The 24,642-nt window shown below is 41.1% G+C and overlaps 1 protein-coding gene across 5 annotated transcripts in view; it reads right to left on the bottom strand.

The window, feature by feature from the left end:
- Positions 1-578: 578 nt before the first annotated feature.
- pms1 (PMS1 homolog 1, mismatch repair system component) overlaps positions 579-24,642 on the bottom strand; it is a 53,506-nt gene continuing 29,442 nt past the window's right edge. For all 5 annotated transcript variants that reach the window (XM_029703471.1, XM_029703472.1, XM_029703470.1 and 2 more), the window contains exons 10-13: positions 17,094-17,570; positions 15,935-16,065; positions 3,424-3,584; positions 579-859 (exon numbers count right to left, since the gene is read on the bottom strand). In XM_029703471.1, the coding sequence (XP_029559331.1) occupies positions 662-859; positions 3,424-3,584; positions 15,935-16,065; positions 17,094-17,570 (967 nt within the window). In that variant the 3' untranslated portion in view covers positions 579-661. The remainder of the gene's footprint in view (positions 860-3,423; positions 3,585-15,934; positions 16,066-17,093; positions 17,571-24,642) is intronic.

Below are 24,642 nucleotides of genomic sequence, written 5' to 3'. Positions count from 1 at the left end.
GAAAGATGAACGGAGCAAAGTACAGAGAGATGCTTGATGAAAGCCTGCTCCAAAGCGCTCAGGACCTCAGACTGGGGCGAAGGTTCACCTTCCAACAGGACAACGACCCTAAGCACTCAGCCAAGACAATGCAGGAGTGACTTCGGGACAAGTCAGCCAGCCAGAACCCAGCCAGAACCCGAACTTGAACCCAATCGAACATCTCTGGAGAGACCTGAAAATAGCTGTGCAGCAACGCTCCCCATCCAACCTGACAGAGCTTGAGAGGATCTGCATTGAAGAATGGGAGAAACTCCCCGAATTCAGGTGTGCCAAGCTTGTAGCGTCATACCCAAGAATACCCGAGGCTGTAATCGCTGCTAAAGGTGCATCAACAAAGTACTGAGTAAGGGTCTGAATACTTACGTAAATGTGATATTTCAGTGTTTTATTTTTAATACATTTGCAAAAATGTCTAAAAACCTGTTTTTGCTTCGTCATTATGGGGAATTGTGTGTAGATTGATGAAACAAAAACAATTTAATCCCTTTTAGAGCAAGACTAACATAACAAAATGTGGAAAAAGTCAAGGGGTCTGATTACTTTCCGAATGCACTTTATCCAGGGTTTGTTTTAACTAGCTCTATACTTCCATGGAAAAGGTAACAAAAAGGTAACAAAGCTACAAAATATTGGACATGATCTTCAGCGCCTCTTGTTCGGTGTCAGGAATGTCAGAAAGGTGGTGGAAAAAGGCTTGTCCATGGATGCAGGCTTGGCTGGTCTCCTCTAGCTGCTGTTGCATCCGCGAAAGTGTGTCCTCCACATCCTCTTTGGCAAGGTTCACAGGCAGCTGACGGGCCAGTCGAACAGCTTCTCCCTTCAAGCGGAACACACCATCATGCATTAAAGGCAACAATCAGTATATTTGACTTTCACCTAGAGATAGTCTTGATCTAGTGGTCTTGATGTCGACATTGGGTCTTGGAAAGGTGTCTGCTTCTTGGCACCACTATCCTGGTCTGGGTCTTGATCTCGGCTCATAGTATCAGAAAATACCATTGTTTTTTTGTAGTATCTAAACTCACGTGGTCAAGATGCACCACCTTGCTTTCTGGCCAACTCAGTGGCCTTGGGGTAAGAGTATCTGCCCTGAGATTGGAAGGTTGGGTGTTGGGGAGATGGATTTGTGGTAAGGCCCTGTGATAGACTAGCAACCTGTCCATGGTGTGTACTTGTACATCAAGCTATTTTATGATACAAACAAGAGGTAGGCTTTTGCCCTATGGGCCATTCTGGTTTGGACATGGTTACTCTTACTTACCTTGCTTTTTAAAGGTGGAAGCCGGACAACAAAATGTTTAGAGAGAATGTATTATTTCTCTGGGTCTCGTTTTATCACAATGAATTGGTCTTGGTCTCATCCTGGTGTCAATATACAGGGTCTGGGTCTCAATGGGTCTCGGGCTGGAGTGTTCCAGTCTTGACTCCATCTCCACTTTCATTACGAGATAAAGGGCTTTCAAGACCTTCACATCAATTTAACCACTATACATTTACCCACAGGAAAGTACAGTATAGGAACCTTATATATACACACACACACACACACACACACACACACACACACACAGTGCCTTCAGGAAGTATTCATACCCCTCGACTTATTCCACATTTTGTTGTGTTATAGCCTGAATTCAAAATGCCTTAAATCAATGTTTTTTCTTACCCATCTACACACAGTACTCTAACAGAGATGGGCAATTCCAGTCCTAGAGGGCCGGATTGGTGTCACAGTTTTCCCCCAGCCCAGCGAACAATAATCCCCTAATCATGATCTTCAGTTTAGAATGCAATTTGATTAATCAGCTGCGTTTGCTAGGGATGGAGAAAAAGTGTGACAACAATCAGGCCCTCGAGGACTGGAGTTGCCCACCCCTGCTCTATAATGACAAAGTAAAAACATATTTAGACATTTTGCTAATTTATTGAAAATTAAATACAGAAAAATCTAATTTACATAAGTATTCATACACACAATACTTTGACAGCGATTGCAACTGAGTCTTTCTGGGTAAGTCTCTAAGAGCTTTCCACACCAGGATTGTGCAAAATTTGCCCATTATTCTTTTCAAAATTCTTCAAGCTCTGTCAAATTGGTTGTTGAGCATTGCTAGAAAACCATTTAAGTCTTGCCATAGATTTACAAGTAGATTTAAGTCAAAACTAACTCTGCCACTCAGGAACATTCACTGTCTTCTTGGTAAGAAACTCCAGTGTAGATTTGGCCTTGTGTTTTAGGATATTGTCCTGCTGAAAGTTGAATTCGTCACCCAGTGTCTGGGGGGGAAGCAGACTGAACCAGGTTTTCCTCTAGGATTTTGCCCGTGTTTAACTCCTTTCCGTGTTTAACTCCTTTCCTTCACGATTACAAGCATACCCATAACACAATGCAGCCACTACTATGCTTGAAAATATGGAGAGTGGTACTTTAATGTGTTGTATTGGATTTGCCCCAAACATAACACTTTTTGTGTTCAGAACAAAAAGTTAATTGCTTTGCAAATTTTTTTTTGCAGTAGTGCCTTGTTGCAAAAAGGATGCATGTTTGGGAATATTTGTATTCTGTTCAGGCTTCCTTCTTTTCTCTCTGTCAATTAGGTTAGTATTGTGGAGTAACTACAATGTTGTTGATCCATCCTCAGTTTTCTTCTATCACAGCCATTAAACTCTGTAGCGGTTTTAAAGTCACCGTTGGACTCATGGTGAAATCCCTGAGTGGTATCCTTCCTCTCTGGCAACTGAGTTAGGAAAGACATATGTACCTTTGTAGTGACTGGGTGTATTGACACACCATCTAAAGTGTAATTAATAACTTCACCATGCTCAAAGGGATATTTGATGTCAGATTTTTTTATGTTACCCATCTACCAATAGGTGCCCTTTTTTGCGAGGCATTGGAAAACATCCCTGGTCTTTGTGGTTGAACCTGTGTTTGAAATTCACTACTCGACTGAGGGACTTTACAAATAATTGTATGTGTGGGGTACAGAGATGAGGTAATCATTCAAAAATCATGTTAAACACTACTATTGCAACTTATTATGTGACTTGTTAAGCAAAATGTTTACTCCTGAACTTATTTAGGATTGCCATAACAAAATGGGTTGAATGACTCAAGACATGTCAGATGTTCATATTTAATTCATTTGTAAACATTTCTAAAAACATAATTCCACTTTGATATTATGGGGTATTTGTGTAGGCCAGTGACAATTTTTTTTTTTAAATGGAATACATTTTAAATTCAGGCTTTAACACCAAAATGTGGAAAGAGTTAACGGGTGTGAATACTTTCTGAAGGCACTGTATATTCACACATACATTTATTATTGTGTAAGTGAGCTTTATTTTCAGGTACATGAATCAATGTTTATTTCTTACCTGAAGGTAGTTTGTGACTTTTAGCGGCCGGCACTCCTGCACGGTCTTAGCATTCCTGTGCAGAACAGCTGTAAGGATCTCCCTGAGGTCCTCCATACCGAGGAAAGGCACGCAGTCGGCCATCGCTGTCACTTCCAGATGTCTCTCAGTGGACGAGGACCCTGGCCAAAGAAAGCAGAAAACAAGGATTAATATACTCCAGACACTAACAACTATCTCCAGGAAAGAATAATAAATAAATATTGTGATTTACACCCATACTGGGGTCCAAGTAAAACAGCCAAGGGGCCAAATAGAGTGCTAAATGACTATTACGTTGACTTTGCAGACTGGAAACAAAATATTGAGGCGGAAAATGATCCTAATGGTATACAATGTTGTTGAATAAAAATTATACAGCGTTGGTCCCATGTTTAATGAGCTGAAATAAAAGATAACAGAAATGTTCCACACGCACAAAAAGCTTGTAAAATTTTGTGCACAAATTTATTAACATCCCTGTTAGTGAGCATTTCTCATTTGCCAAGATAATCTATCCACGTGACAGGTGTGGCATATCAAGAAGCTGATTAAACCGCATGTACTCCTTGTGCTAGTGAAAGTAAAAAGGCCATTCTAAAATGCGCAGTTTTGTCACACAACAATGCCACAGATGTCAAGTTGAGGGAGCGTGCAATTTGCATGCTGACTGCGGGAATGTCCACCAGAGCTGTTGCCAGAGAATTGAATGTTCATTTCTCTACCATAAGCCAGCCTCCAACGTTGTTTTAGAGAATTTGGCAGTACGTCCAACTGGCCTCACAACCGCACACATTACATTACATTTAAGTCATTTAGCAGACGCTCTTATCCAGAGCGACACCATGTGTATGGCATCATGTGGTCTAGCGGTTTGCTGATATCAACAGTGTGAACAGAGTGCCCATGGTTGTGATGGGGTTATGCATTTGCATTTGCATTTTATCTATGGCAATTTGAATGCACAGAGATACCGTCACGAGATCCTTAGGCCCATTGTCATGCCATTCATCCGCCGCCATCACCTCATGTTTCAGCATGATAATACACAGCCCCATGTGGCAAAGATCTGTACACATTTCCTGTAAGCTGCTAAGACCGTGCAGGAGTGAAACAAACATTTGGGATGGTCTGGATCGACGAGTACGACAGCGTGTTCCAGTTCCCGCCAATATCTAGCAACTTCGCATAGCCATTGAAGAGGAGTGGGACTACATTCCACAGGCCACAATCAACAGCCTGATCAACTCTATGTGAAGGAGATGTGTCACGCCGCATGAGGCAAAGGGTGATCACACCAGATGCTGACAGGTTTTCATATCCACGCACCTACCTTTTACATTTAAAAAAAAAAAAGGTATCTGTGACCAACAGATGCATATTTCCATTCCCATTTATGTGAAATCAAATAGATTAGGGCCTAATGAATTTATTTGCAATTTATGAAATTGTTGAATGTTGAATTTATATTTTTGTTCAGTATATATGAAAAATATTACCACTGTGGAGAGAAATGTTTTGCATACACCAAACAATGTGCTACTAGGCTTGGGTAGGTTACTTTCTAAATGTAATCAATTAGTTACTAGTCACCTGTCCAAAATTGTAACATCACGGACAAACTGAAAATGGTCCACCCACACAGACAGTGTGGTGAAGAAGGCGCAACAGTGCCTCTTCAACCTCAGGAGGCTGAAGAAATATGGCTTATCATCTAAAACCCTCACAAACTTTTACAGATGCACAATTGAGAGCATCCTGTCAGGGCTGTATCACCCGCCTGGTACAACAACTGCACCACCCTCAACCGCAGGGCTCTCCAGAGAGTGGTGCGATCTGCACAACGCATCACCAGGGGGCAAACTACCTGCCCTCCAGGACACCTACAGCACCCGATGTCACAGGAAGGCCAAAAAGATCATCAAGGACAACAACCACCCGAGCCACTGCCTGTTCACCCCGCTACCATCCAGAAGGCGAGGTCAGTACAGGTGCATCAAAGCTGGGACAGGGAGACTGAAAAACAGCTTCTATCTCAAGGCCATCAGACTGTTAAACAGCCATTACTAACATAGAGAGGCTGCTGCCTTCATACAGACTTGAGATCATTGGCCCCAATAATAAATGGAACACTAGTCACTTTAATGTTTATATATCTTGCATTACTCATCTCATAGGCTAAGATGGTATAGAATACAGTATATACCTATGTCGCTCTGTCATTGCTCCTCCAAATATTTATATATTGTTCCATTCCTTTACTTAGATTTGTGTGTATTAAGTATCTGTTGTGGAATTTTTTGATATTACTTGTTAGATATTGCTGCACAGTCGGAACTAGAAGCACAAGCATTTCGCTACACTCACAATAACATCTGCTAACCATGTGTACGTGACCAATAACATTTGATTTGTAACTGATTATAGTTAGTCTTTTTGTAATCAAATTGTATTGGACATATGCACCGAATACAACGGGTATAGACTATTGTCAAACACTCGTTTGTTTATGAGCCCTTCCCAATGACGCAGTTAAAAAATGTACAGGAAAAAAATACATACTAACACGAGAAATAAATAAAAATACACAGGAAAGAAGCTATACACAGGGACTCCCAGTAAAGGTCAATGTGCAGGGATACGAAGTATTGGAGGTAGATACAGTTGAAGTCAGAAGATTACATACACTTAGGTTGGAGTCATTAAAACTCGTTTTTCAACTACTCCACAAATTTCTTGTAAACAAACTATAGTTTTGGCAAGTCGGTTAGGACATCTACTTTGTGAATGACAAGTAATGTTTCCAACAATTGTTTACAGATAGATTATTTCACTTATAATTCGCTGTATCACAATTCCAGTGGGTCAGAAGTTTACATACACTAAGTTGACTGTGCCTTTAAACAGCTTGGAAAATTCCAGAAAATGGTGTCATGGCTTTAGAAGCTTCTGATAGGCTAATTGACATCATTTGAGTCAATTGGAGGTGTACCTGTGGATGTATTTCAATGCCTACCTTCAAACTCAGTGCCTCCTTGGTTGACATCATGGGAAAATCAGAAGAAATCAGCCAAGACCTCAGAAAAAGAATTGTAGACCTCCACAAGTCTGGTTCATCCTTGGGAGCAATTTCCAAACACCTGAAGGTACCACGTTCATCTGTACAAACAATAGTACGCAAGTAAAAACACCATGGGACCACGCAGCCGTCATACCGCTCAGGAAGGAGACGCGTTCTGTCTCCTAGAGATGAACAAACTTTGGTGCGAAAAGTGCAAATCAATCCCAGAACAACAGCAAAGGACCCTGTGAAGATGCTGGAGGAAACCGGTACAAAAGTATCTATATCCACAGTAAAACGAGTCCTATATCGTCATAACCTGAAAGGCCGCTCAGCAAGGAAGAAGCCACTGTTCCAAAACTGCCATAAAAAAGCCAGACTACGGTTTGCAACTGCACATGGGGAGAAATATCGTACTTTTTGGAGAAATGTCCTCTGGTCTGATGAAGCAAAAATAGAACTGTTTGGCCATAATGACCATCGCTATGTTTGGAGGAAAAAGGGGGAGGCTTGCAAGCTGAAGAACACCATCCCAACCATGAAGCATGGGGGTGGCAGCATCATGTTGTGGGGGTGCTTTGCTGCAGGAGGGACTGGTGCACTTCACAAAATAGATGGCATCATGAGGCAGGAAAATTATGTGGACCTATTGAAGCAACATCTCAAGATATCAGTCAGGAAGTTAAAGCTTGGTCGAAAATGGGTCTTCCAAATGGACAATGACCCCAAGCATACTTCCAAAGTTGTGGTAAAATGACTTATGTTTCCTGAGGTCTTGGCTGATTTCGTTTGATTTTCCCATGATGTCAAGCAAAGAGGCACTGAGTTTGAAGGTCGGACTCAAATGATGTCAATTAGCCTATATCAGAAGCTTCTACAGCCATGACATAATTTTCTGGACTTTTCCAAGCTGTTAACAGGCACAGTCAACTTAGTGTATGTAAACTTCTGACCCACTGGAATTGTGATAGATTATTTCACTTAAAATTCACTGTGTCTTTAAACAACTGTTGGAAAAATGACTTGTGTCATGCACAAAGTAGATGTCCTAACCGCCTTGCCAAAACTATAATTTGTTAACAAGAAATTTGTGGAGTGGTTGAAAAACGAGTTTTAATTACTCCAACCTAAGTGAATGTAAACTTCCGACTTCAACTGTACTTCTCAGATGGAGTTCAGTGTGTCAAATCGGAGGGCCTGCTGTCCGGACCTCTGACAGTCTCTGGGGGTGCCACAGGATTCAATTCTCGGGCCGACTCTTTTCTCTGTATATATCAATGTCGTCGCTCTTGCTGCGGGAGATTCTTTGATCCACCTCTATGCAGACGACACCATACTGTACACATCTGGCCCTTATTTGGACAATGTTTTAACAAGCCTCCAAACGAGCTTCAACGCCATACAACACTCCTTCCGTGGCCTCCAACTGCTCTTAAATGCTAGTGAAACTAAATGCATGCTCTTCAACCGATCGCTGCCCCACCCGCCCGTCTGCCCGACTAGCATTACTACCCTGGACGTTCAGCTGACTTAGAATATGTGGACAACTATAAATACCTAGGTGTCTGGCTAGACTGTAAACTCTTCTTCCAGACTCACATTAAGCATCTCCAACCCAAAGTTAAATCTAGAATCGGCTTCCTATTTTGCAACAAAGCCTCCTTCACTCATGCTGCCAAACATACCCTCGTACAACTGACTATCCTACCGATCCTTGACTTCCGTGATGTCATTTACAAAATAGCCTCCAACACTCTACTCAGCAAATTGGGTGCAGTCTATCACAGTGCCATCCGTTTTGTCACCAAAGCCCAATATACTACCCACCACTGCGACCTGTATGCTTTTGTTGGCTGGTCCTCGCTACACATTCGTCGCCAAACCCACTGGCTCCAGGTAAACTATAAGTATTTGCTAGGTAAAGCCCCGCCTTATCTCAGCTCACTGGTTACCATAGCAACACCCACCCGTACCACACGCTCCAGCAGGTATATTTTACTGGTCACCCCTAAAGCAACACCTGCTTTGGCCACCTTTCCTTCCAGTTCTCTGCTGCCAATGACTGGATAGATTGCAAAAATCACTGAAGTTGGAGACTTATATTTCCCTCGCTAACTTTAAGCGTCAGCTGTCAGAGCAGCTTACCGATTGCTGCAGCTGTACACAGCCCATCTGTAAATTGCCCATCCAAATTAACTACCTCATCCCCATATGTTTTTCTGCTCTTTTGCACACCAGTATTTCTACTTGCACACCCTCATCTGCACATATATCACTCCAGTGTAAATTGCTAAATTGTAATTACTTCGCCACTATTGGCCAATTTATAGCCTTACCTCCTTACTTAATTTGCACACACTGTATACAGATTTTTCTATTGTGTTATTGACTGTACATTTGATTATCCCATGTGTAACTGTTGTTTTTGTCACACTGCTTTGCTTAATCTTGGCTAGTTCGCAGTTGTAAATGAGATCTTGTTCTCAACAAGGCTACCTGGTTAAATAAAGGTGAAATAAACAAATAAAAAAACAGCTGTACATTTCAATGAAACATGTTGAAGCCCAAAAATTGCCAACCCTGGAAGCCTGTTTTTCAGACATAAGGAAGTAGATGGCGGCACATTTTTTACTTTTAAACTCGGACAAAACAGAGATGCTACTTCTAGGTCTGCTGTCGGATCTAACAATGAATCTCGAAGATTGTACAGTTCTCAAATAAAACTGAAGGACCTCGGCGTTACTCTGGACCCTGATCTCTCTTTTGACTAACATATCAAAATGATTTAAAGACCCACTTTTTTCCGGCTTCGTAACATTGCAACAATCTGAAACTTCTCGTCCAAATGATGCAGAAAAGCTAATCCATGCTTTTGTCACTTGAATATTATAATACTGCAATGCTCTACTCTCCGCTACCCGGACAAGGTACTAAATAAACTTCAGCTAGTGCTAAATATGGCTGCTAGAATCTTGACTAGAACCCCCCCAAAAAAATCATATTACTCCAGTGCTAGACTCTGGCTTCCTGTTAAGGTTAGGGCTGATTTCAAGGTTTTACTGCTAACCTACAAAGCATGACATGAACTTGCTCCTACCTAGCTCTCCGATTTGGTCCTGCTGTACATACCTACACATACGCTACGGTCTCAAGACGCAAGGCCCTAGAATTTGGAGGCAGCTGGTGGCAGGGCTTTCTCCTATATAGCTACATTTTTATGGAATGGTCTGACGATCCATGTGAGACGCCGAGTGGGTCTCAACTTTTAAGTCTTTACTGAAGACCGATCTCTTTAGTAGATCCTATGATTGAGTGTAGTCTGGCTCATGGGTGCGAAAGGTGAACGTCAAGGCGTTGGAGTGACGAAACACCTTTGCTGTCTCTGCCTGGCCGGCTCCCCTCTCTCTACTGCGATTATCTGCCTCTGAACCTAAGGGAGCTGAGTCACTGGCTTGCTCGCACTCTCCCATGCCCTCCCAAGGAGAGGTGTATCACGTACCAGGCTTTATTCCCTATACTTGACTTGAGTTCGTTGAGTCACTGACATGATCTTCCTGTCCGGCATTGCACCCCCTCGGGCTTGTGTGGTAGGGCGAGATCTTCGTGGGCTATACTCGGCCTTGTGTCAGGGTAGTAAGTTAGTGGTCTGTTGATATCCCTTTGGTGATGTGGGGACTGTGCTTTGGCAAAGTGGGTGGGGTTATCTCCTGTCTGGGGTTAACTTTGGACGAGGCCACAGTTTCCCCCAACCCCCCGCCTCAGTCTCCAATATCTATGCTGCAATAGTCTATGTGCCAGGGAAGCTAGGGTGAGTCTGTCCTATCTGGTGCAATTATCCTGTCTTACCTGGTGTCAGGCATGATCTTAGGTATGCTCCCTCTAATTCTCCCATTTCGCTTATCTCTCCCGTAGGACCTGAGCCCAACGAACATGCCTCAGGACTACCTGGCCTGACAACTCCTCGCTGTCCTCATCACCAGTCCATCTGGTCGTGCTGCTGATCCAGTGTCTACTGTTCTCCCTGCACCTGTTCACCGGACGTGCTACCTTGTCCCGGACCTGCCGTTTCGACAACCTCCCTCTCTCTCGCTCTACAGCACCTGCTGCCTCGACCTCTGAATGCTTGGTTATGAAAAGCCAACTGACATTCACTGCTGAGGTACTGACCTGTTGCACCCTCAATCACTGTGCTTATTATTTGACCCTGCTCTTACGTCATCTTGAATAACGATTTTGCCTTAATGGCCATGTACAGTGCATTCGGAAAGTATTCAGACCCCTTCCCTTTTTCCACATTTTGTGAAGTTACTACATTTTACAAATGTATTGCTCTAATACGCCCACAAGCTTCACAAGACTCGTCTGAAGGTCCCCGGTACAAGTTAAAAAATGAATTGAAGTAGACAAGGAGATATTTTAGGCACTTAAACTAAGGTGATAAATACATGCCAATGTTTTTAATAATGGTTTCCTTATCTTTCTTATGTTTAGGGTAGGGGTTAACGTTACGTTTAGGGTAGTGACGTCCCAAGGATTCCGGATAGCATTGACCCTAGCAAAACAGTCTTGTAGCCTTGCTTCTGCTTCATCAGACCAATTCCGTATTGAGCGTGTCACTGGTACTTCCTGTTTGAGCTTTTGTTTGTAATCAGGAATCAGGAGAATAGAGTCGTGGTCAGATATGGCAAAGGGAGGACGAAGGAGGGCCTTGTGTGCGTTTCTGTGGCTAGAATAAAAGTGGTCAAAAGTTTGTGCCCATAGTGGCACAGGAGACGTGTTGGTAAAATTTGTAAGTCGCTCTGGATAAGAGCGTCTGCTAAATGACTTAAATGTAAATGTTAAATGTAAAAGTTAGGTAGAATGGTTTTAAAGGTCTGCCCTCGTTAATGTCTCCGCCCACCAGAAAAGCTGCCTCTGGTTGAGTGGTTTCTTGTTTGTTTTTGCCCCCATACAGTTTATTTAGTGTCAGAGGTGTGGGCTTGTGGAGGGGTGTAGACAGCCATGATAATTACGGATGAAAACTCTCTTGGGAGATAAAAGGGTCTGCAGCTTACTATGAGGTATTCTATATCAGGTGAGCAAAAGCTAGAGATTTCCTTCACACTGGAAGCAGTGCACCAGTTGTTTATGAAGAGGCACACCTCTTGGACTTGCCCAAGGCCGCCTTCATCCGATCGTGCCGCTGCATGGAGAAACCACTGAGTTCTATGTACATAGAGTCATCCAGCCACGTCTCTTTCAAGTCTCTCTGATAGGAGACTCTTGAAAGAAGCTCATCCATCTTATTCTCGAGTGACTGGACATTTGCCAATAGAGCGTGCCGGTCGGTTTTCTCTTCCTCTCAATCTCACCAGGAAGCCGGCTCGTCTACCGTGTCCACGCCCTCTGTGTTTTGGTAGCCCATGAAACAAAGGATTGGGGTCCAGTATAAACAAGGGAACAGCTGAGTCAGAGTTGAAGTCGAAATCGAGGTTAGTAACTGTCAATCTGATGTAAAGAAGTGTGTGGCGGTCATATGTGATACTAGTATGAACTTTGTCCCAAAAAAGTTCAAATGAACACAAAAACGTCAATAAATAGCAAAGTTGGGTTGGAACTCTTAAGATGTCGCCCTTCGCTGTTGGCGCCATCTTTCCACCAGATTCCATGTAACTTTAAACACATATTATGAGGCAAAACCCTTGCCTGTGAACAAATAATCACGACACACATTTCTCTATTGCATCCAGATGATATGGGTTAACTACTTGCAGCGGCAGGTGACTCAAGACAATACAGTCGCCCAGCATTAATCACTCAGTAATGAGGAAAAACATTGGCGAAAGGAAAGCAAAGGTAATAGGGGCCGAACTGGTAAAGGATCAAATTTGGGTCAATAAGCAACAAGCCGCCACTAGAACATAGCACAACTTAAGTTCTAAAGAGACCTCGGAGATAACAACCACTGTGACCATTATAATACCAGCACTCATTTTTCCTATGACCAGAAATGTGAGCAATATTACATTACTGTTAAAAATCTGATATTGCTACTACCGTTGGCAATCGCTCCATCCTGGCTACCTAGTCTCACATTCACACCCACCTGCTGGGATTGACAACAAAAATACTTGGAAATTCTTCCCTCTCTAAAGGGCAGCCATTATCTTCACCTGCACACTGTGGTACAAACCCACTGTGAGGGCACAGTGCCTGGCAAAATGCCAAAGTCAACTAAGGTGACCCATACCGGCACTAAAAACAACCAGGATTTGGAGAAGGCCTTTTGCACTTTTCAACCGCAAGAAGAAATAAGGTCACACCAACTGAAGACAAGGGGGATGGGGAGTAGTTTGCTTTAGCTTTCACAGCCATTCAAGGTATTTGAGACTGTTCAGTACCATCTAACACCAAACACTATTAATAGTGGATGTCATATGAAAAACATAAAAATATACCCGTACACAAATACTGGCTGAAAAGCGAAACATTGAAAAGCTAGGGATTACAACTACGACTAATGATAATGGGATGGATTTTTTATCGTTTTATTGTTTTCGGTCTCAAGTCAGCACCTAGACAAGGTACTTGAAATTGTTGAACACTGAAAACACACTTCATACAAAGTAATGCGGAACCTTGAATAACTTTAAAAATGTTGCATATGATGGAAGCATTTTGGGGGGAAAATGTTCTCTTCTTTCTCTCATCCACTGCTAAAACAATACTGACACAGCAACTCTGTCAGAAATAATTTACCATAATCCTGTTACTCCAGCTCTTATGTTTGACATTTCTAAATGATTTGTGAACTATGACATTAATGACGTCCAATGAGCCCAACCTTTGTTAAATCGAATTGCACAATCCTTCAGACCTTTAAACAGCTTGAATCAAGGAATAATAAAGGCCCATTTTCTAACAGAAGGAAAGGGTGGGCTGTAAAATGCACTGTTTTATGTACCAGCGAGAGAAGGTAAGTAAGATGAAAGGACCAGACCAGGAAAACAGTAAAGTCATCGAATAGGTAAAAAATATATTTAAAAAATTGCTTAAATCCTTTTTAACAAGTCAACAAACTTTCACTGGGTCCAACTGCATCACCAGGACCAGGGAAATGCTGACCAATATATTTTACAAAAAATGTAAAATTGTATCTTTTCTCTCCGTGTTTCAAAATGTTCTTTCAATTCGCATGAGGCTCAATGTATCTCCCCGGAGAAAGCATTCGAGCCAGTGAAACAGCACCCTTCTGTCTCTGTATGTGTAGGCCATCGATCTGATGCTCTCTGGTCAAAAAGAGTATGACATTGTTGGTGCCTTAGCATTGAATGCAATGGAAGCCAGCAAGAATTTGGCCTCCCTTAATATATATATATATTTTTTAAATAAAATAATAGCCAATCAGCATTCGGCTAAACTGAGCGAGCTCAACTGTGAATGGTCCTGGCATACCAAAAAAAAGTGTCAATAGATGCCAGTTTGGATTTGGCTTCCCTCTAATCATATCACATCGAGAGCAATACGCCATTGACAGAAACAACTTGAATTATTGCATCTCGTCGTGTTGTCTTCCTCTGGAAGCTAGCGAAAATTGTCCCTTCCCTAAATTAGCCAAGGATGGAGATAGGGATTTGAACTGGTGGTTTAACTTAATTCTCCACACTGGCCAATGATTATAACAGCGATTCTGATCCAAACATACAAAGCATTCGGAAAGTATTCAGACCCCTTGACTTTCTCCATATTGTTACATTACAACCTTATTCTGAAAGTAATTAAAATATTTGTTTCCCCCTCATCAATCTACACACAATACCCAATAATGACAAAGCAAAAATAAGTTTAGACATTTTTGCAAAAATATTATTAAATTTACGTAAGTATTCAGACCCTTGACTCAGTACTTTGTTAAAGCACCTTTGGCAGCGATTACAGACTCGAGTCATCTTGGGAATGACACTACAAGCTTGGCACACTATCTATACTATGGTATCTTAGTCACTTAATAATGTTTATATAATATATATATATATATACACACACACACAATCTTTTTTTTCAGTTCTGTCAAAACTATAGTTTGTTAACAAGATATTTGTGGAGTGGTTGAAAAACGAGTTTTAATGACTCCAACCTAAGTGTATGTAAACTTCTGACTTCAACTGTGGACAGGTCTGTGTCTTTCCAAATCATGTCCAATCAATAGAATTTACCACAGGTGGACTCCAATGAAGTTGTAGAAACATCAAGGATGACCAATGGAAACAGTATACACCGGAGTTCAATTTCTAGTCTCAAGACAAAAAAAATTCTAAAAACCCGTCTTCGCTTTGTCATTATTGGGTATTGTTGGAAGATTGATGTGGAAAATGTTTTATTTAATACATTTTACAATAAGGCTGTAACGTAACAAAATGTGGAAAAAGTCAAGGGGTATGAATATTTTCAGAATGCACTGAAAATTCATACATTGTGCCCCTGGCCTGAGAGGATGGAAGTTCAATATGTAGCTAGATGTAGAAGGCTAATGTTGAAGAAGGCTAGCTAATGTTGCCCATGAAATGAAGTTAGGCCAGCGAGCAAGCATTTTAGCCAGGTAGCCTAGGATATCAAAAAATAAAAGCGTGTACTGTTTGAGTCATAGACCGTTTCGTCAACATGAGAGGATGGCATTGGTGTTTCTCTACTAGTAGTGTGAGTCAACATGTTTTTTTTTTACTTGCGCACACACACACACACACACACACACACACACACACACACACACACACACACAGTGAGAAATCAGAAACATGTTTAGCAACAGAATATTTAGCTTGCATTGTTCGGACTAAATTGTGTTTTGTATCTTTTAGTTGTCACTGTATTTAGATTAAGCAGAGGTGATTTGATAATGTTGAAGTTGAAATGGTGCTGGAATAGTGGAGACAGCTCCTGTTCTCTTTGCAAATAGTTGTTTAGTAGTCTGAAAATGTCAGAAACATTAACTTGCTTGACCATGCTGTAGGTAATTTAACTGTTTGTTACATGCAATATGCTTTGTGGACTTCACTGGACAGAGATTTCTCTCAGGTTGTGATGAAACAAAGGTGTGGTTGAATTTGTTCTGTCACTGTCTTCTTATTGTTTCAGCCTTAGGCCTATATATCACGGTCACAAGGCATATGAACTAACAGGTTACAGCACACACACAACGCAATTATCACAACACAAGGTGTAATATGTCATTTTTTTCCTGGCTTGTCTTCCCCAATGATTTTAGCCACACACCGCTAATGCAAGCAACAGGTGTCCCTCAGGGCTCAGTGCTGGGTCCCCTGTATTGTTGTGAATGTTTTACATTTGTCTTTTTCAACTCAAGATTACATGTTCTACTTAAATATGGCTATTTGTCAACTAACTAACCAACCAATGATAATGAAAATCTATTTAATTCATATTCTACCCTACCTGGAGTGAGTGTGATTTGAAACCCGTTGGCCACAAGCCTGGGATCAGAGAAGACGGCCATTCCTCTCAGCTCAGGACTTCCCTTCTCCATTGTACTGAGAGCCTGAGTATACTCAGCACCCCCTAGGATACTAAAAAAAGACAAGCACATATTGCATTAACAAAGGACACCAAATCTATACCTGGTACCACATGGGACAGTGAACAAAAATGTAATTATCATGTACACTGTACAAAAATATAAACGCAATATGTAAAGTGTTGGTCCCATGTTTCATGAGCTGGAACAAAAGATCCCAGAAATGTTCCATACACACAGAATGCTTATTTCGCTCAAATTTTGTGCACAAATTTGTTTACATCCCTGTTAGTGAGCATTTATCCTTTACCAAGATAAGCTGACTAAACAGCATAATCATGACACAGGTGCACCTTGTGCTGGGGGCAATAAAAATCTACAAACAAATGTGCAGTTTTGTCACAACACAATTCCACAGATGTCTCAAGTTTGAGGGAGCGTGCAATTGGCATGCTGACTGCAGGAATGTCCACCAGAGCTGTTGCCAGATAATTGAATGTTCATTTCTCTACCATAAGCCAACTCCAATGTCTCGTCAGAGAATTTGGAAGTACATCCAACCAACCTCACAACACGTGTAACCATGCCAGCCCACACCCGGGCTCTTCACCTGCAGGATGCTGAGGAGTATTTCTGTCTGTAATGAAGCCCTTTTGTGGGGGAAAACTCATTCTGATTGGCTGGGCCTAGCTCCCCAGTGGGTGTGACTGGCTCCCAAGTGGGTGGCCCAATGCCCTCCCAGGCCATGCCCCTGCCCAGTCATGTTTAATTAATAGATTATGACATTATTTATCCTTACATGAACTGTAACTCAGTAAAATCTTTGAAATTGTTGCATGTTGCGTTTATATTTTTGTTCAGTATAATTATAAAATTACCATTCGACCCAGTAATTTATAAGAACTGTATTGCAGGTACCAGATAAATAGCAAGCTGTAAAATGAAGTGTAACATATGGTGTTACATAATGACTAGATTATATAATGCATTATGAAATCGCTCTGAATTGATGAGCTAAGAACAAGATTGTGTCAATGTTCACATTTCACTGTTGGGTAACGTATCACTCCGATTTCTCACCTATCTGTTAACTGTATAGGGTTCTGCAGGCTCGCTGCTGGAAGTATATTATTCTCCAGAAGTCTCTTAAACAGCAAGGCCTCCTCCACCCGAAATGGATTTAACAACATGAGCTTTCTACCACATAAAACGACCCAGGCGCTTTGAGAGGCCAAGCGGTTTACAAGCCGGAGGCCCTGAGGTCTTGGGCTGCTCTGGAACGAGAGGCAATGAAGCCGCTGCCTGAGGGTAACCACACTGAACGGTAGGGGTTGTGAGGGCTTTGGCCCAGGGCTCCTCTTTTTCTGGGGCTGGGAAAAGAAGAGCTGGTCTAGGACCGGCTGGTTAGAAGGCAAGACCTTGCGTTTCTGGCCCTGGGGCCGACTCAGCGGGGAGACCAGACGTCGCTGCCTCTCGGGCTCTCTCACATCTCCATCAGAGGCCAGCTTGGTCTGGAGGTCGTAGCGTTCCAGGTTTTTCTTTGCCTTATCCTCATACCTGCAAGGACCAGAAACCAATTAAGAAATGGTGTATTATCATCTCCAACATAACACAAAGGTATCTCACTCAAGGTCTCTGTAAGAATGTAGCAACAGACCTGGACAGGACATTATTGCATTTAGTAGTTTTTTTGAAAATGCCAACTTTTCAAATACTCGAGGTAGTCGAATATAGTTTATAAAGTTTCAACTAAAAACATTTTCTTTGACATTCAAAAACAGATCTAAGAAAAACTATTTATAAAGTATTTTGACTCTCAGAAAACCAAATAATATTTGAAGGTATTTGAATATATGCAAGTTATTTGAAAACAAAAAACATTTTAGAGCTGGCAAATATTTGATGAAGAACCAAAAACTACAACAGTTAGTTGAATTAGTCTAAATACTGCATATTATCATAAGCACATGGTTTGGAGGGCTCTTAGAGATGAATCTTAGTATACCCATATCGACGGGTTGGCAGACAGTCACGAAAATGACGCAAGCGCATCGATGTGGCCGGAAGGCGTGGGTTATGATTCTTAACTGACAGATGGCTAGCAACAATGACAAGAAGCTGCCATTGATACTGTCTGGTTTTGAGATCTTTTGATTGATGTCATGTCTATGCTAATACGGCTAAAATTAGCTAGCTATATAAGCAACAACTCTACCCTTACTAAAAAAGATTGCAGTTAGGGTGCAGTATAATTGCAGTATGCTGCATCCAAAATAACAATATTTTTTACTGCAGTAATTTTGCAGTACACTGCAGTTATTCTGCAATTACTGCATCCAAAATACCACAGTCGACTGCAGTTACAAAACACATTTGTTTTTGTAAGGGTAACCATGTATTTGAGAGATAAAGAGTGCTCATTGTGCAAATGTATTTATGCTTTCAATAAACAAACATTTGGAGACAAAATATAGTTTACATGTTATCAACAGTCTTTGCCAACCCAGTCTGTTTTGGCCCAGTTGCACAGGTGTCAGTTTTGTTGCTAAACAATCAACTGTCTATAGCCTAGACTTAAATACATGAGGGACATGGAATACATTTTCATAATGAATGAGCCATAAGGTAATAAACTAACACTTGGCATCAAGTTCTTATGCATGTGTAGTAACTGTGATTATTACAATAGCAACATTTCCCTTACATAGTACTTTGGAAATGGCTTTATAATGCATAATATAAGCGCAACAAGGAACAGAACCTATTCCTCGAGTACAGTAGTTAACTCTCAGCTCATTGCTATGCAATTAAAACGCAATTATGAAAAGTATTATGTAACAACTTGATAATAAAATATTGGATTCGACCCAGGGACTGTAGTGACGCCTTTTGCACTGAGATGCAGCGCCTTAGACCGTTGCGCCACTCGGGAGTCCTGATACAGATACAGTCCTGCCTTTAGTTGAAGGTAGCAAATCTAATAGTTTCAGAAAAGTAGTCGCTTTCTCAGCTCTGTATTCAAGTAATTTTTGGGGATCTGTATTCAAATAGTTGTAGTCACCTCCAAAGTAACCATTTGGTCACCCCTGAAAAAATAGTTACTTTCCACAAAGCAGAGTTAAAACTATAGTTATCCCAGATCTGGTAAGCAATCACATTCAGGATTCCTCCTACTTCACCTCACTAGACGCAGCACAAAGTTGCACTGGGTTATAAACCATCTTTAAGATGGTAAAAGGTGTACTGCACTCAAAAATGCTTATTCCTAGGATTTTTTTAGTTGTTCAAATCAGTGAGAAAATGCTTTTTAAAACACTAATATACCCTTTAAATTGTCAATCTGAGAATTCAGAACTATTTACAAATTTGAGCAAGCTCGGAAAGGTAGTTATTTTATGCTACTGTGCATTATGGGTCTAATCCTTAATGCTGATTGGTTAAAACCGCATTCCAGCCAGTGTCTATTCCACAAGTTACCACGTCTAAGTCTTTGACGTTAAAATGCCAATTTACTCGGTTCCATCTGACTGCACAATCCACTGTCTCATCAGCCCAGCCAGACAATTTATAAACTTGATCTCCACTGTAAAAAGCATCTAGACATTATCTCACATTTCTTTTAGACTAACAGTAGAGATTTGTATAAACCTTGCGGTGTGTCTCGCCAACATTTGCAACATCGTTTCAATATTCAAATTCGATCTCCAGCTGTCCCATAGTAATGAATGTGTCGGGAGTCGGGACAATACATTATTGGCAGGAAGGCAGCACTTCTCAGCCAGTCGAAATCATGAATCAGCTGGCATCATTTATATGGATATATACAAAGAAATGTCAATAAAAAAAGGTCAAACCAAATGAAGTGCAGTTAGTTTGCAGTCTTTCCAGCTTCAGTTTGAAGTGATTGTGTTAGCTGTGTTGTAACCCTCTGAACAACAGCGTCCTGACAATTGAGCACATTTTGCCACTATGCCATGTATCCAAATAAATGTCACTGGAAAACAGCTTTAAAAAAAAAATCAAATTTGTGTAGGGCATTATGTGGAAGGATGAAATAGTATGAATAAATTAATCAAAATAAAGTTTAATGAAAATACGTCAATCATTATTTGAATATGTTGGTAACCCATTGTATTAAAGATATAATGCCCTCGAAGCGGGTGTTGAGGAGATATATATATGACCCGTTTCAGGAAACTAGGCGTATGTTGCGCGTCAAAAATGTTGCTGTCCACTTTCTGGAGGACCGAGTTGAGATCAGTGGAATGCCCAGTTGAATTAAAGTACGATAGGTAAGGAGATGGAGAGTATTCTGGCATTTGATTGCAATTATGCAGAGGGCGTCGAAAAAGAGAGCACACAAAAGGCTATTGTATAAAACACCTATCTCCAGATTACATCTTCAAACTAAGGGCAACCATGGCATCCGTGACAAAAGGAGAAGATAGTCTAGCTAGCTACATTTTCAGATATTAAACATTTCTAATTGTCAGAAAATCGTTTTCATTTCAAGTTAAGGCGTACTGTTAGCTAACGTTAGCTGGATCGCTAGCTAACGTTACATTTATGATCTGTGTAGTAATATTATTTGTATCTCAGCGCCATTTGCATTGCTAGTTATAGCCTAATGTTAGCTAGCTAGCTAACATTGAACCTGGTTGGTTAGCTAGCTACAGAATCATGCAGGGTTGTAACAGTATGAGTTGGGATTATGGTTCATTGTTTAGCTAGCTAGCTACATGTCTAAACAAAAAGACTCCACTATGCAAGTAACCATTTCAATAGAATGTTTATGATGTCACTGCGACAATTGTTGATAGATGTTGCTGGTGAATTTGCTCTGGCTATCTACCCTGAATTTAGAGCACTCATCTGAGAATAACTGACGAATTTATGAATGCTCAACACCCGTTGAATATGGCCAGTCAGTAAATGCTGGCAAAAAAGCGCAATTAAATTGTTGCCAGCAGCACAGTTACAGTCACCAACGCTCTGGATAACATAAAAACAGCCTAACCAGCTCTGAGAGGGCAAGTACTGTAATTTCCGGACTATAAGCCGCAACTTTTCCCCCACGCTTTGAACCTCGCGGCTTAAAACAATGACGCGGCTAATATATGGATTTTTCCCGTTTTTCACTTTAAAAATTTTTTTTCAAACACATTCTGTGATGTGCTCAGTTTTTTGGCGGCATGAAGCTTTCATTAGACCAATGAAATTGCCGAACGGGTTACGGTCAAACAACTTTTTTGTTTACTGTTTAGATTAAATCGCGCGCGCTCAAACTTCCCATCATTCTGATTACGGTAGTCATTTTGTCACCCTGATTCCTTAGGGCACAACAAAGTATTTGCAGCCACTCGACATCAGTGTAAATCGTGCATTTAAGGTGGCGCTCCGTGTTTAGTGGGAGGCTTGGATGACAAGTGGGGAGAAATCCTTCACTAAAACGGGCCGCATGCGAAGAGCAACTTATGGTCAAGTCTGCCAGTGGGTCCTGACAACGTGGAGCATTGTCAAAAAATCTACTATCATCAACGGGTTTCGAAAGGCTGGACTGCTGCGTGTTGAAGAGGGCTCAGAGGGGGATTTGCCTCCGGATGAAAGTGACGAGAGCGACAATGAAAACTATCCAAAATCGGATGAAGCAATTCTGAGGCTATTCAACTCCGAGTGGTTTCAGTGGTTCAGTGGTTTCAGTGCACAGGAGGAGGAAGATAGTGACCAATGACTTTCTTGGTAGGCTACCGTTTACTGCAAATTTTTATTTTTTTGTTACAAGCCGTGTTTCGTTAAAGCCTGTGTAAAGTTCATTTGTTTCAATGTACCGGTAGGTACCTGCGGCTTATAGACATGTGCGGCTTATTTATGTTCAAAATAATATATTTTTTAAAATTCAGTGGGTGCGGCTTATATTCAGGTGCGCTTAATAGTCCGGAAATTACGGTAAAATGGTCAGTGAGCTGTTCTCTCATTTGTGTCTGGAAGTAGCTAGCAAGTTAGCCAACGTTAGCCAGTTAGCTTGGGTGCTCGACTGATGTTAGGTCAGAACGCTCGGATCAACCCTAATCCTCAGCCAGAGCATACAGTGTGCACTCTGAACGCTCCAAATTTGAATTTACGAATGGACAATCTGACAGTGCGTTTACAAATGCCGAGAGCGCACTCTGACACTGCAGATTGAATTTAATTTTCTCAGAAGTGAGGTTAAATCGTCTTTCAAAGCAGAATTACTTTCCCATTGTTCCTCAACTGTAGTGTATGATATATCACTTTCTAGCTCTGAGTCTACTTTTATCCAATCTAAAAAACACCATTTAAAATGTTGTTACATAAGGCCGAATCGAGCCCATTGGTCACATATTGGCACAGTTTGCCGGCCCTTGACTTCATCTCAGCCCTAACACCTGTGCCAATATATCATCCAAATACCGGTTTCTCGGGGATTATCACTTTATTACACTGCATATCAGTTTGCAAGCTCAGCTTATTATTAGTCGTCAAGCCCTAATATTTTACAATAAGCCCTTCTGACTTATTAATTCAGAACCAATTCATCTACGGGAGTGATGTTAATACACTACTGGTCAAAAGTTTTAGAACACCTACTCATTCAAGGGTTTTTCTTTATTTGTACTATTTTCTACATTGTAGAATAATTGTGAAGACATCAAAACTATGAAATAACACATGGAATCATGTAGTAACCCCCCCAAAAAAGTGTTAAACAAATCAAAATATATTTTATATTTGAGATTCTTCAAATAGCCACTCTTTGCCTTGATGACAGCTTTGCACACTCTTGGCATTCTCTCAGCCAGCTTCATGAGGTAGTCACCTGGTTTGCGCTTAGTGGGACTATCATTTGTTTTTCAACAGGACAATGACCCAACACACATCCAGGCTGTGTAAGAGCTATTTGACCATGGAGGACAGTGTTGGAGTGCTGCATCAGATGACCTGGCCTCCACAATCCCCCGACCTCAACTAAATTGAAATGGTTTGGGATGAGTCAGACCGCAGAGTAAAGCAAAAGCAGCCAACAAGTGCGTAGCAACTCCTTAAAGACTGTTGAAAAAGCATTCCTCGTGAAGCTGGTTGAGAGAATGCCAAAAGTGTGCAAAGCTGTCATCAAGGCAAAGGGTGGCTATATGAAGAATCTCAAATAAACAAATCTAAATATATTTTATAACACTTTTGGTTACTACATGATTCCATATGTGTTATATAATGGTTTTGATGTCTTCACTATTATTGTACAATGTAGAAAATTGTAAAAATAAAGAAAAACCCTTGAATGAGTAGGTGTTCTAAAACTTTTGACCAGTAGTGCAGGTTTATTGAAGGTGTCACAAGTTGTGACCACTTAAATATCATAAATTCACATATGGAATCTTGATTCAATTTAGTGAATCTAAGTGGCTCCCGGTGACATGAGGTAAATCATAGCTTAGAAAATGTGCAGAAAACGTCAAGATAAAAAACATCTGCTACTAGTAGCCAGAAGGGGGTGGGAGGTGAATCACTCAAAATGGAAGTGGGGGACTGTTAAAATATCCAGTCTTGACCTTCCACTTGGAATTGTTCCACATTCCTGCCAATTAACATCAGGGGCAGTGTGTTGAGGTTTGCTAGCTGCTGTAAATACAGGAGCTTTTTGAGTCACCTCAAGGCTAGGGGTTAGGGCTAAAGTAGCGATAACATGCTTGAAAGCAATAACTACTGCTTGTATCCAAGTATGATCAGACATTGGTTCAATACACTAAAATAAGAGTTTAGCTCCACAAACCCCATTCATTCACAAAAACACACATCTTTCTCCGCATTATGTATGGCATCTGTTTGGCACTTCCTTTCACAAGTTTTGTGTTAATGTATTGATTCGGCAAGTAAAGAAACCCATCCCGTTTTACTGTCAATCTGTCATTTATGCCCTGAAACGCCCTGTTTAAATTTAAGGAAACAGTCGCAAGTGAAAACAGGAAACAGCAGTCCAGGGTGACAAAATAAAAAATTAATTGAACCCAATTCAGAAAGCGCAAATCATTGTCAGAGGGACACGTCTCCATTTCTGGGAATGTATATTAAAAATAAGCTAAAACGGTTAAAAAAAGTTAGCAATCCTTTTAAAGTTTGTAAACTTTTGTGAAGTGCAGAAGTGATGCAAGTATTCTGATGTGAATGGCGCCAAAGGAGCATTTGTGGGGAGCTCAGGGGACAGAGAAAAATTTGGGGTGCTCCCAAAATTCTGGAATAATATTGTCAGCGTTGCTATATAAAAAAGTGTCCATCTATACTGTAAATCGCCTTCTACCAACGCCGTACCTTCTGGAAGTCCAAACAGTACAGCCTTAAGACAAAGGTCCACCTACACAACAGTAATGTAAAGCCTGTGTAAAGCAGTAAGGGAATTTAAGTCTCCCTGGATAAAGTGTGTGTTTTCAGATTCCAGCCAGGTGTTGGTTGTGCAGTGCACACATGGGAAATAAGGGAGAAATCCTCAAAAATCCTCCCAGCAGCTGCAGTGTCCACTAAGACCGACTACAGTGGACCGTGCTATACTCAATGTTTCAAGCTACTGCATTATTAGGTAACACAATGTTTGCATTTAGAGCCTGGCTTTCATAAG

Source organism: Salmo trutta, chromosome 20 (genome assembly GCF_901001165.1).
Source record: "Salmo trutta chromosome 20, fSalTru1.1, whole genome shotgun sequence".
NCBI lineage: Eukaryota > Metazoa > Chordata > Actinopteri > Salmoniformes > Salmonidae > Salmo > Salmo trutta.
This window is presented reverse-complemented; position numbering and strand designations above follow the sequence as displayed.